We start from the raw sequence: 13,494 nt of genomic DNA, 5'->3' as shown, positions 1-13,494 counted from the left end.
TCTGTGTAAAGTAATATTTGATCTACGCTGCTTAACTTTACTAAGAAGGGGAAGCTTGGCTAGATTATTTTGAATTACTGTTTGAAAAGGAGGTTAAGAAAGATCATTTACGCTGTTTAAATTTTACTAGAAGGGAAAGCTTGATTACTCTTCTGCAAAGTAATTTGAATATGTGGCATGAACCACGTTGCTTAAATTTTATCGGAAGGGATCATAAGGTTTAGGAAGAGGAACGGGGGAGTCTACAGAAGGTTGGGGTAAATAGCAAAGAAGTAAGAGACGAGAATAAAATATAGATAGAATGATTTATACTATTTAAGCATAGATAAAGATGGGGGGCTGAGATCAACACAAAGAGTGGTTTCTTTTTTTTTCTTTTTTTTCTTTTCTCTTTTCTTTTCTCTCTTCTTTTTTTCTGTTTTTCTTTTTTTTGACATATTACTTTTATTTTTTTAATCCATATGTATACAAGATATTTTAGACAGAAGGTAGTGCCAGGTGTGGGCCCTGGGAAGTCGGGAGGATTAGGGATGGGGATTTGTGGGGGGGGGGTGTTAACATAGTCTTAATAAGAACAAGAATGTATTTATATACGGTGGTTCTTTTTTTTCTTTTTTTTCTTTTTTTTTTCCCTTGGTTCATTTTACTTTTATCAGATCAAACAACACTCGAATAAAGGCATACACCAAGGAGGGAGGTAGAGGGAAAGAAGAGGGAGGAGTAAGGAAGGAGTAAGGGGAATGTAAGGAGGGTGTGTGGGGAGTAAGGGGAGAAGGAAGGCTTGAGGGGAAAGGGAAGTAGGAGGGGAGTGTTAGAGGGAGAAAGGAAAGTTGGAGGGGGTAGATGGGGTGTATGGAGGATGGAAGGGTTAGGTGGGGTTGTGAATGATGAGTTGTGTTTCCTTTTTTTTGTTCGTTTTATCTCCCTTTTTTTTTCTTTTCTTATAGTAAATACCCTGTATATAAGTGATTGCAAATGGAATGTGAAAAATGAATAAAATATATTTAAAATAAATAAATAAATAAATTAGACAAAGAAGCTGCTGTTTTTGGTCCTAACAGCATACAAAAAAATTCCAGGCTTAAAAGAAAATATAAAAGGTGAGCAAATTTTAATTTAAGTTTTGATCTGCTAAAGTTTGGTTTAACGTCATTAAAATTGCTTTAAATATCTTGTGTATCACATTTATCAGAGCTAATCTGACAGAGCCATTTAAGGATAAGCATACTTTTATTTGGCTATATTTATAAAATTTATGTTTTTAAAAACAAGGCTCTAGTCATTTTCAAGGCTTACTTTAGTTTTATAATTATTACTTAGTTTGTAAGGTATCGAGTTGGTGACAACTGACTAAATCTTGTGCTTTCTTCAAGGTATACCACTGGCCAGCTGACTTCAGCCTTTTTTTGAGGCCATTTTTCGCCCTTCCCGGGCTCCAGAGGATTTATAGAAGCCTAGGGAGGGCCAAAGCAGCCTCTCCCCCCTGGGAGGCCCTATGGAGGCTTCAGGAGCTTCCCTGAAGCCTCTGGAGCACAAAAAACCAGCCGTACGGGCAAACCAGAAGTTCAGGAATGAACTTCCGGTTTGCTTGTAGAGCCGGTTTTAGGCCTCTGGAGCCTTCAGGGGCCTTCCAGAGGCTTCCAATAGCCCTAGTAATTAAAAAAAAGAGGTAACCATACAAATGCCAGCATGATTTGACCTCATGTGTCAAGTCCACCATCTTTGGCTTGGCAACCTGCTGGCATTTGCCTCAAAGGACTAGAGGGCATGGGGAGGAGAGAGAATCGAATGGACAGCAATAAACCTGTATTTTTGTGTGGGAATTCGGGAGGGAGATGACATCGGGAGGGACGGGGACGGGACCAGATCACCATGGGATCATTTTGTGCCAAAGCATCTTCAAGGCCGTTTGCCCTGAGTGTGGAAACTTAGCAGCTGAAACACCACAGTGATCCCAAAATGTCCAGGCTGTATCCCATTGGCTGGGTTTGAACTGGTGATGGGGGTGGGGAGGGACAGGACTGAAGGAAATAGTTTTGTCATTTTGTGCAGGAAATTCAGATTCTGCCTGGCTTTACTGCAACCAGTATCTCTAAGTAAAAGTATCTTTATTTCAACCAAATGGAGTTGAGGGTTTTTCTTCCCTAAGGGATCAGACTGGGGCTTGCTAAGATAAAGAAATCTGTTACATGAAACATCATGAGATGATTGCTTCTTATGCAACAATATACTTTTATTTGGGGTTTATAGCATTTGTTTTACTGTAACAAATTGTAGGTAAAATTCTTTGGTTATATTTTAAATTAAGTTTTATTGTTGTAGATTTAGATTAATTTTTCTTGTCTTTCTGGATCTGAACGTCAATCACTGTTTCTGGACATCACAGTTGTAGACTGCAGCTTTGGTCGAGGTTCTTGTGCTTGGCAACAAGATGCAATCGACTTTGACTGGAATCCTGCAGATCATGAATTTGGTAATTAATTATGTCCTGATTTAATGAAGTTCTATTCATTAGCAGGAAAATAAATCAGCTTTTTTTCATAGGGTTGGAGGTTTATTATCAAAACTTGGTGCCATATTGAGTCTTTCTCTGGAAAGATTTCTAGCCCCTTGACCTAGAGCATATTTCAAATAAGAACATTCATCTAATTCTAACAGCTCTCCAAAGTCACAAGCAGAATCTTTCAATTCCTTGCTTTCTGGTCTTATTTAACTGGTGATATCCGTGGTTGAATCAGATTTTTTTTTTTTTTTTTTTTGCTTAAACAGCTGTGGCCTTTTACTTTTGGGGAAGTTACCATAGCACTCAGGATGAAACAAATGTCACACTCTTTTCCCCTTGCTGTAATTTTCCTTCTGTGTGTTTTTGATGGATATTATATGACAGTTCCAGCCTTCATAGGTCACAAGGGAGATGTTGGGCGCATGAAACTTCTTCTTACCTATCTGGAGCCAAAGAGCATTTCTTGTTTGATTTTTAGTTATCGACTTGCAGGAGAAAGGGTGGAACAAAGTATGGGAAATGATGAACGATGGTGGATTGGACAGATTGAAGTACACACAGGGGCTGAAACAGCTATAAATGTAAGCTAAAGTTTTTTTTTTAAAACTGCTCTTCTCAGGGTTTTGCCTTATGTGTAGAATGCAACAGGGCTGGGTATGTCAAGTTGCATACTATAAATGATCACTTGTAACTATTTGTATTTTGGTTTGCTATTCCTTAAAAGATGAAAACAGTTATTCACAAAATAGCAAAAAACAATTTGAAAATGACCTTCAGCTAAATCAATTGCTACAAGAACAGAAAATAAGTGTGAATTATAATATGAGTAAATTGTTAATATTCACTATTTTGTGAATGCTTTAGATTGTGTGTTTTCTAAAATTTCATTATGAATTATTGTTAATGTAATCCAAATGTTTAACTTGTGAGAGTATTCTTGATGACTGAGAGGAAAACCAATCAGAAGATTCAAAGACATTCAGATGTTAGGACAAACTTCAGTTGTTATTCAGGGATGCTTACAGTTGTACGAGATAATCATTTTTTTTTCTTTTTTGTTAGATAGGCAAACGAGTTCACACAGGTTGTGGTTTGCTTTTGAAATACTTTAACACAGTATTGGAAACATTCCTATATGAAACATTCCTACATGAAGGCAGATTATTGTTTCAAGAAAAGGACAAGTTTGTAGTAGTTGCCTATCTGGCTATCCTGCAAGATTGCAGTATCTGAATCTCAGACATACTGCAGCCATCATGGATAGCCTTGTGAAGATTGTGGAATTTCTTCGCCTTCCTTTAGCAGAAGATAACAATCTAAAGTAGAGAAAGCATCTGCATCCAAGTAACAGCTACCAATAAACTTCCTTAGTATTCCTTCCTTAGAAAGTTTATTACTCTATTATCACATAAAATAATTGTAGTTGAATATGTAGGATTTAGATTCTTATAATGAATTAAAAATGATGCAAAAGATAGCAAAAGTCTGTGTCTTCTATTTTATCTCATCCCTTATATAGATAGCATAATTTTATGAATCATTATTTTCTTTCTTCCTTTATCAGATCACTTTTGAGGCAGAACGTGGGAAAGGTAAAACTGGAGAAACTGCAGTTGATGCCATTCTACTATTTTCTAATTTATGTTCTGAAGACCTCGTAATGTTGGATATCTAAACAGATTGTTTTAATTTCTATTATATTATATATAATATTATTTTAAAATCTCAGACAGAGATTTTATAATGCTGTAACCTAGATAAAATGTAGATCTGGAAACTGCATCTTTAACTGTGATACAGATTTTTTTTAAATGATAGATTTAGATGTTTCTGGTTAGTTTATGTGTACCTAAACATATTACATTTTCTACTATGTGTAAACTATACTATGTAACTTCTTGTTGTGTTATACAAAAAAAAAAGATGTCTAATGGTTTTACAAGAGTAATCTGTGCTTAAAATCCATTTAAGATAAATTTTGCTTTATTTGAATGTTCCCTATCTTTTCCTATAATATTGTGATGTTTTAGAACACAGTGAAAAATGAAAGGCCTTTGGCAAAGTTTAACTTGACACTTATTTTATGGCCTTGAACTATTTTATAAAATATAGTTGCTGAAACCTGATGGCATGGTTTCCTGACATTCTGAAGAACAAATCATACAAAGTATGATAAAAGTTCTAACATAAATTTCTAACAACAGCAACAAACAAAAAAAACCAGAATGACCCTACCTTCAAATAAAGTCTTGGTCCTACTTACTGAATATATGTGTATGACTATCACATGATTGCTGATTTTGCAAACTTGTTTCACATAATATGGCTCTCTCAAAGTACATTAAATATGGCCACAATCATATAAGGCACACCAATTGCTGTCTTAGAACTTGCACCAGTTTATGGCCACTAAAAATGGCCTTACGCTGTGGATGTTTATTGGAGTTACTGTCACTTATTGCAATAAATATGTATAGTATATAAGACACATCTCAAAACATTTTGAAACTCACTGTTCAGGTACTTCATGTTTTTACTGACACTGGTACCAGTATATGTACAGGATACTCATATATAAGCCCATCTGTGGATAAGCTGACCCACAAATGTTTAACCAAAATACCACGAAAAGTGTGCCACCTGCAGAAAAGCCAACCTAGATTTTTCATAGTATTTTGGTTCAATATTTGAGGGATTGTTTATCCACAGATGGGCTTAAACAATATAGATAGTCCTTAATGTATGACAACAATAGGGACCAGAATTTCCATTAATAAGAAAGCCAGTTGTTAAGTGAGTCATGCTAAGTTTTTCAATGTTTTATGGCATGGTTATTAAGCAAATCACTGTAGTTGTTAAGTAAATGATGCAGTCATTAATTGAATATAGCGTTCCCCTTAATTTGCCTGTTGGAAGCCAGCTAGGAAGGTTGCAAATGGTGATCACGTGACCCTGGGATGCAGCAACTACCATAAATACATGCCAGTTGCTAAGTGCTGAGATTTTGATCACGTAACCATGAGAATGCTGCAACAGTCATAAGTATGAGGACTAATTGTAAGTCACATTTTGGTGCTCTTGTAACTTTGAGTAGTCACTTAATAAATGATTGTAAGCCATCAAGAACTACCTGTAATATATACAGGAAATACAACTATTCTTTCAAAATATTATGTATATATACTCACAGATAAGCCTATTCAGGAATATGCTAAATCCAATTTTTGGTGCATTTTGGCACCTATCTTTTTTGGCTTATCCATGAGTACATACAGCTATTATTGTGTTAAATAAATGGGGAAATTATGCTTAGAAGCTAATAATATACTACGCTTCTGGTAGAAACATTAAAATCTTTGCTTTGGATAGTGCTTTTCTAAAATTTGTGAAAGTAGTGTGCTCCTCTGGTTGGTTGGTTGGGGTTTTTTTTGCAAAGCTAGATACAACAATAAAAAGCCTCTGTGTGTGTGTGTGTGTGTGTGTGTGTGTGTGTGTGTGTGCATGTTTGTGTGTGTACATTCACATAAATACTGTACATGCATGCTATAAAGCAACATACCAAGATAATTTATCAAGGTTATCGTTCATGCCACAGGGAACATATGACGCTCCAATTTTTGATCATAATAGAAACATATTTTCACCTTATGGAGTTCTCGTGTCCGCCTCCCAAGGCAACTGGTTCTACTTCTAGGCATACGGAGATGAGATTCACTGTGTATAAAATTTCCTTTCCAGTGAAGAAATAGCTCTCAGTACCCATTCTTATTATTCCTCACATATAAACTAAGGGCTCCGACTCTGTTTCCCAAGAGTTTATGTCCAACTTCAGAGTGTTCCTGGATTTTTGGATCAGGTTCTGTATATCATGACAGGAAAAAAAGCAACCCAAAGCCCATCTGGGAATTAAATACATTTAAAAGTAAGTATGTATTTGTGTGTGTGTGTGTGTGTGTGTGTGTGTGTGTGTGTGTATATATATATATATATATATATATATATATATATATACACACACACACACACACACACACACACACATACATATACACATATACACTATATATATATTTATATATATTTATATATATATATATGGCTTGAACACATAAAACAGTATACATATGTGTCTATGATGTATTTGGGAAATGGAAGATAGATTCTCTCTTTTATAAATTCACTTATTCATAATTTGATAATGTTCTCATATATATATAGGGAAAAATATGGCAAACTGTATTCTAAATGAAAATCCATTAAAGGTCTTTTATTAAACATTGAAGTTTTCTTTTGGAAATATTTTTCTAAGTATTTATGATTCAGAGAACAATATGCAAACATTTTTGTGCTGTTAGTTGATATGTCACATATCTTTGTTTACACTGTCCAAATCCTTTTAGATATATTAAACCAAATCTCATAGCTCATAGTCGGTTTAGGTTGGGAAGACTCAGATTAATTTAATTTAGGTATTAACCAGGACTTATTAACAAGCTGGGATATCATCATGAGATAACAGCAACATCACTCCTGCATTGTTGATAACATTCAACAACCAAATTCACATATGGTGCCACCTTATGATTTGCTTTAAGGATGGTTTATCACCATAAATCATGATTTAAATGTGGGTTCTTTTTTTTTTTGTTTGTTTCAAATGTTTTATTCATTTTCATTTTCAATTTTATACATTCACTTATATACTGAGTATTTGCAATAATAATAATATAAAAAAATAAAACAAGCCTAAACACAACTCATCATCCAACATATAAAACCGACCTGTCCTCCATACACCCCTTCTTCTCCCCCTCCAACTTTCCTTTCTCCCTCCAACAATCCCCCTTCCTACTTCCCTTTCCCCTCCTATCTTCCTTTCTCGCCTTCCTCACCCTCCTTCCCCTCTCATCCTCCTTACATTCCCCTCTTCCTCCCTCCTTACTTCTCCCTCTTCTTTTCCTCTACTTCTCACTTTGGTGCATTTCTCTATTCATTAATCTATTCAGTTACTAAAAATTGCGCTAAAAAGAAAAAAGAAGAAAAAAAAAGAAAAAAAAAGAGAAAAATAAAAAGAAAAGATAAGGAACAACAGTATACAAGTGTATTCTTCTTATTCTATATATTGAGACTATATCTCCACCCACCCACCCACCCCCAATGAACCCCCCTCCCTAATCCCCTCCAACTTCCCAGGTCCCACACCCGGCACAGTTCACTACCATTCACCTTCTAGAATATCTTATAGTCAAATAGATTAAAAATAATAATGAAAATAAAATAAAAAGAACACTCCGAAAAAAAAAAAGAAAAAAAGAAAAAAAGAAAAGAATAAAAATCTTTTTGCATTATGCTCAGCCTCCCATCATTATTAAAATTTAAACAGTATAGATCATTCCATTTATATTTTATCTTCGTCCCTTGCTTCTTTGATATTTACCCCCATCTTCCTGTAGACTCTCCAAATAGCCTTTCTTAACCTTATATTCAGATAATAGTTTATACAAAAATCAATTTACCTTCTAATACAGAGCAGTCTAATCATACTTTCGCTACTCTTCTTCCTACCCCTCGCTTCTCATCTCCATTCCTCCCAAGCCAAAATTCCATAAAATTAGGATCTCTCTCTTCACTTTAAAATCCTGAGCTTTTTATGTTAGACTTCAAGCATATAAATCCGTAAAATGTGTGTCCAAAATCCATACCACTTCATTCAGTCCCAAGATCACTTCATCAATATCCCGCTCCACCTTCCCTTCTGCCCCACTTAATTTAATTAAAATTTAATTAAAATAAATGTGGGTTCTTACTACATGAGTAGCCAAAACCAAATAAATCATTGCATTGCTCAACACAAATACTCTCTCCCAATCAAGTTTATCAAATCAAAGGCAAGGAGTCATCTCACAGTGGCTTTACTTAATACTGCAACTTTAGAAATAATTATGAAATTAAATAATTATAAAATGGCATGAAAGAGTTTTAATCTTGCTCTCAGTATGTTTAGCTTTCTGGTAGTTTTGTAGAATCTATGAATTTATTAGCAGGAACATGGGTCCAATGCTATATCTTGTTACATAGTGCAGAAAGTATTTTCTTTCTATAGATGGGGCTATTTTATATCTTATATAAATGTTGCACAAGAGGGGTATTAATTCAAATACTGTATGTCCTACTTATATCCACTCTTGTTTGTGGGGTAGAACAGTTATAGAGGTTATTGTAGACTAATCTACTTTTTGCATGATTGAAGCATGGGGGGTTAGTAAATGATTCTTCCTTCTTCACACTGAGCCCATTGAACGTGTTTCATAGCCATCTGTTAGCAATCTTGCTGTTAAAATTGTCTATCAAGGGCAGATGCCAGCTAGGCTCCTCCTACCCACCTCTGTCATTGCTTTACTTGGGCAATGGTGTTTGGCTGACGTCCTGCTACAAATTATAGTCCAAGGGACAACTAATTGGCAGACAGCAGAAGACACGGACCAAAATGAACAATACAATATTTGTGAGGTTGGACTGAAGAAGAAAAACGGGGAACTTAAAACATCTGCTTGCTGCTTTTATATGGCATGTCCTCTTGTGTTATGTGAACTTATCAGTGTGATTAATGTTCAGTGCATCAAGCAAGCCAGATAATTGAATTGGTTGAATAAATTTCATTAAGCATAAGTAGTCTGTGAATACAAGAGGATAGCAAGCACTAGGAGAGCAGATAAAACAGAACCAGTAGATAAAACAAGGCTAGAACCAGATAAAATCAGACAGGAAGGAAGTGGAAAATTGTTGGAAGAAATATCCATCTGGGTTCAGTTTCAAGTGGGGAGACGGACACTGGAAACATGGAAGCTGCCTGGAAAGATGGTTTAATGGTAGACAGGACCACATGGTTTGAGATCCTGGGCAAAAAGGGCACATGGCTTAGAGGGAGATTTATACCCTCTCTTGGGCCCCGCCTTACCACTCCTGTATAAGAAATGTATTCTGATGGTTGCCAGACTCCCCTGGGGCCATGCAGGGATAACTTTGTAAGTTGTCTTTTGAGTCCCAGGCCTGGTTGAATCTTGCTGCGTGGTTATGTAATGAAGAGGGTTTGGGGCAATTCCTATTATGGCTGAGGGCTAATCCTACCTTTGTTGGATCTTAGGTGAGGGCATTTGCTTATGAATAGACCTAGCTATCTCTTAAGTGCTGACATCTGCTGTGGACTATTGAGGAGGGTGGGGGCTATTAAGAGTGAGTCTGCTTCCCACCTAAAAAACATGTTTCTCCATTTCTCATGCAGGGAAATATAATATTCTGCCTTTTTAATATTTCCTAGAATATTTCATTCTTCTAGGAGAGGGGTGGGTGATAACTTCCTACAACAGGAAAGAGTCATTTGAAGCACATTTTATGTGCTTAGTCTTCATTGTGCTGTGCTTGAGGATGGATTGTTGTATGCTGCCCAGATTACTTATTGTGAATTGATTTAACCATATGAATTTAATAAATAAGTAAAATATCCCATTCCAATGTTCTTTGCTATTATTTATATTTTTTCACATTTTACATACATATCTGACTTTATTAATACTGGAACGAGCTCCCCGTGGAGATTCGGACCCTCACCACCCTTCAGGCTTTCCGCAAAGCCCTTAAAACCTGGCTGTTCCGACAGGCCTGGGGCTGACGAGTTCCCCGTCCCTGCTCGAATTGTGTGGTTGTTCATTGTTTTTAAATTGTTGTAGTTGTTTGTCCGTTGTTTTCCTCCTGTTTCCTCACTTTGGTTTGTGAGCCGCCCTGAGTCCCTCTGGGAATAGGGCGGCATAGAAATGCAATAAATCAAATCAAATTAGAGAAGGAGCTTGTTTTTAGATCAAGGTAGTAGTTGCAAAATATATCTAATGCTACCCTCTTGTGGTCATTAGTATGTTTCAGCTCTATCATCCTTCTCTTATAATTTGGTATTAAGGAATACCAAATTAAGGAAGAAGAAATATCAAAATATCATCAAAATGAATTTGAAATTAATATATTGGCTATATGAAACAAGCCATATTTATTTTGTTCTGTGAAAAATTAGGTACTAGAATAGTTCAGTTGAATATAAAATGTTGCCATGTATGCCTTTAAATGCACATCTAATAAGGATTATGTATTTTTTTAAAAACCAAGAAGATGTGATTTGGCACACCAAGAAACACAGGCAGAACATCAGATTTGTTTCTATAAATTGACAGAATTTGAAGATAATTGTTGAAATCCCCACTAGGTAGTCCAGACCACAAAATCAACTCAGACTAAAACTTTTATTAGTTCAGTCTACTAATACTGTCACTGAAAATGGCATTTGAAACAGTATAAATTCTGGAGACCTACCATAGATCAGAGGTGGGTTGTTCCCAGTTTGGGCCAGATCGGGCGAACTGGTAGTAGCGGCAGCGGGAGGCTCCACCCACCCACCAGGATGCTTCTGTGCATGCACAGAAATTTCGTGCGAGCACGCACAAGCAAACCGATAGTAAAAAAACTGAAAACCCACCACTGCTGTAGATGTGAGTGCATAAGGTAGCCAGCAGATTGAAGAAGTTATAAAAATATCTTGGAAGTTCATATGTTGCTGCTGAGAAAAACTACATAGACCTATTCATGTAGTTTAAAAGTTGCTCAACTAAAATGATATTTATTTAAAGAGTTTAAAAATATAATTAAAGTGATTATTATATAAAGGCCTTCACTATGTCACATATAATACATAAAACATGTTGAAGATCCATTTACCCCAATGAAAATTAAAACTGAAAGTTATATGAAACCTGCACTTAGCAGAAGGCAGCAGAAAGTGAAGACTAAATGCAAAGGCAGCAATATAAGCCATAACAAAATGTATAAGCATGTATGGATAATTTAAAAATACTGTGCAAAGTGTTCTTCAGCATAAGCCAGAGATAAGAGTTTCTTAAACTGAAATAGAAATAAAGATGCCAAATCAAACTTCTGGGGAGAAAAACAATAGTTTATTAAAAGAGCAAATACTGTATTTTTAAATAATTTTATGTTGCATATTTTTTACATTGACCCAAATGTTGTATGTACATGTTGTGAACCCTTTAATATGCCTTGAAGCCTATGAATTGTTTCTTTGTCGCTATTCCATTAAATTATCTTGAATATACTGCCAAATACATATACAGATTGACTTCAGTGTATTCTCATGTATATAAAGGGTAACAAGTATTTTATTTTTCTTTCTTTAATAAATTTGTATTTTTAATGTAAACCTCTTCTTGGGAGGCTGAATGATAGGGTAAATTTCCTTTTCAACTCCATATATGATGGTAAACATTTTAATATTTTTAATTAATTGGAAAAAGAGGTGGCGCAGTGGGTAGAGTGCAGTACTGCAGGCCACTTCATCTGACTGCTATCTGCAGTTCAGCGGTTCAAATCTCACTGGCTCAAGGTTGACTCAGCCTTCCATCCTTCCGAGGTGGGTGAAATGAGGACCCGGATTGTTGTTGGGGGCAATATGCTGACTCTGTAAACCGCTTAGAGAGGGCTGAAAGCCCTATGAAGCGGTATATAAGTCTTTTAAAAAAAATGATAAATTAGACTTCTTAGACTCAATGCTTTTTAATTCAATTCTGTGGATTTACATAATGCATAGAACCCAACTGATCATAACAGATGAATTTGCACAAGGCTAAAATGCAGTTGGCTACTTTGTTGTAGACAATGTAGAGTGTTCCAGCTTCCAGATGAACACGTCTTTAACAGTCAATGGAACTAAGCTAAGGTGACCAGACGTCTCGATCTCAGTGGAACAGTCACGATTTCTAACAATTTGTCCCATGTCCCGGGGCATTTTTAAAAAGTCCCGATTTTCTGGCTTCATGTTGAAAGCCCAGTGGATTTGCTTAAGAAATCCTAACTGGGGCAAGACAAAAGACACTCTGTCTAAACCCTCTCTCTGTCTCAGTACTTTCATTGAAGATATTAAAATGTTAAAGCAAGAAAATGGATGCCCCCCGCACCCCTTTTACCTCATTTTATAAGAAAAGATGACCCAGTACCATAGAGCTGCAGGAAATAATTGGCTAGAGAAGTAAGGACTGTTTCTTCCTGGATTTCCCAGATGGGAGAGGCACGGAGGTTGGAGGTCGGCTCGTGTGGAAAAAATGGTGGCAAAGTTTCTTTGAAAAATATTTCTCTGGGACTAATAATTTCACCATTTTAATTTGCTCAGTTCTTTGTATTAACATCTACATCATTCTGGATTGACTTGGAATGCCTGCCTCTGGTAAGTGAGCCAGGTTTTTTTCTTTTATTTTTTAATGTATTTTAAAATAATATTTTATTTATTGTGCATAGGATTTTTTAAAATAGTTTTATTCTGTATGGATTCTTTTTTAAATTGTCTTAGACTATTTAAAAAAAGATTCTATCCAAAATAAATCGAAGTGAAACCATTTTTAAAAATTCTATGCACAATACTTTGAAATATATTCTGCATAGAATTTTTAAAAATAATTTTACTTCAATTTATTCTGTGTGGAATAGTTTGAAATGTTTTACTTCAATTTATTCTGTGTGGATTATTTTTTTAAATTGTCTTAGACTATTTAAAAAAAGATTCTATCCAAAATACAAAATACCAGCTGCAGTTATTCACTTAAGAACTGTGGCAAGAAAGGTGGTATAGTGACCAAAGTTACAATGGCATTGAAAAAAGTGACTGATTACCATTTTTCACACTTAGTGACCATTTTCACACTTAGCAACTGTTGCAGCATCCTCATGGTCACGTTTTATATTTGTAAATTGTAGTTATGTTGAAATAAAAAAAATTACAATACTATTTTTTGCGTTATATGAAAATTTTTGTTGCTCCGTATAAAATTTTTAATCAACCCCCTCCCCCCCCCACCCCCGGTCAAAGGTGTCCCTCTTTACCAATCTGAAAATCTGGTCACTTTAAACTAAGCGGCACTAAAATTAATTTGAAATTATTC

General features: G+C 35.5%; 1 protein-coding gene across 1 annotated transcript in view; it reads left to right on the top strand.

Moving 5' to 3' along the window:
* Nucleotides 1-4,744, top strand: part of EGFL6 (EGF like domain multiple 6) — a 33,047-nt gene extending 28,303 nt beyond the window's left edge. The window contains exons 8-11 of the mRNA XM_032226157.1: nucleotides 1,031-1,093; nucleotides 2,369-2,474; nucleotides 2,868-3,084; nucleotides 4,068-4,744. Coding sequence (XP_032082048.1) covers nucleotides 1,031-1,093; nucleotides 2,369-2,474; nucleotides 2,868-3,084; nucleotides 4,068-4,178 — 497 coding nt within the window. The 3' untranslated portion in view covers nucleotides 4,179-4,744. The remainder of the gene's footprint in view (nucleotides 1-1,030; nucleotides 1,094-2,368; nucleotides 2,475-2,867; nucleotides 3,085-4,067) is intronic.
* Nucleotides 4,745-13,494: the final 8,750 nt, after the last annotated feature.

Source organism: Thamnophis elegans, chromosome 11 (genome assembly GCF_009769535.1).
Source record: "Thamnophis elegans isolate rThaEle1 chromosome 11, rThaEle1.pri, whole genome shotgun sequence".
NCBI lineage: Eukaryota > Metazoa > Chordata > Lepidosauria > Squamata > Colubridae > Thamnophis > Thamnophis elegans.
This window is presented reverse-complemented; position numbering and strand designations above follow the sequence as displayed.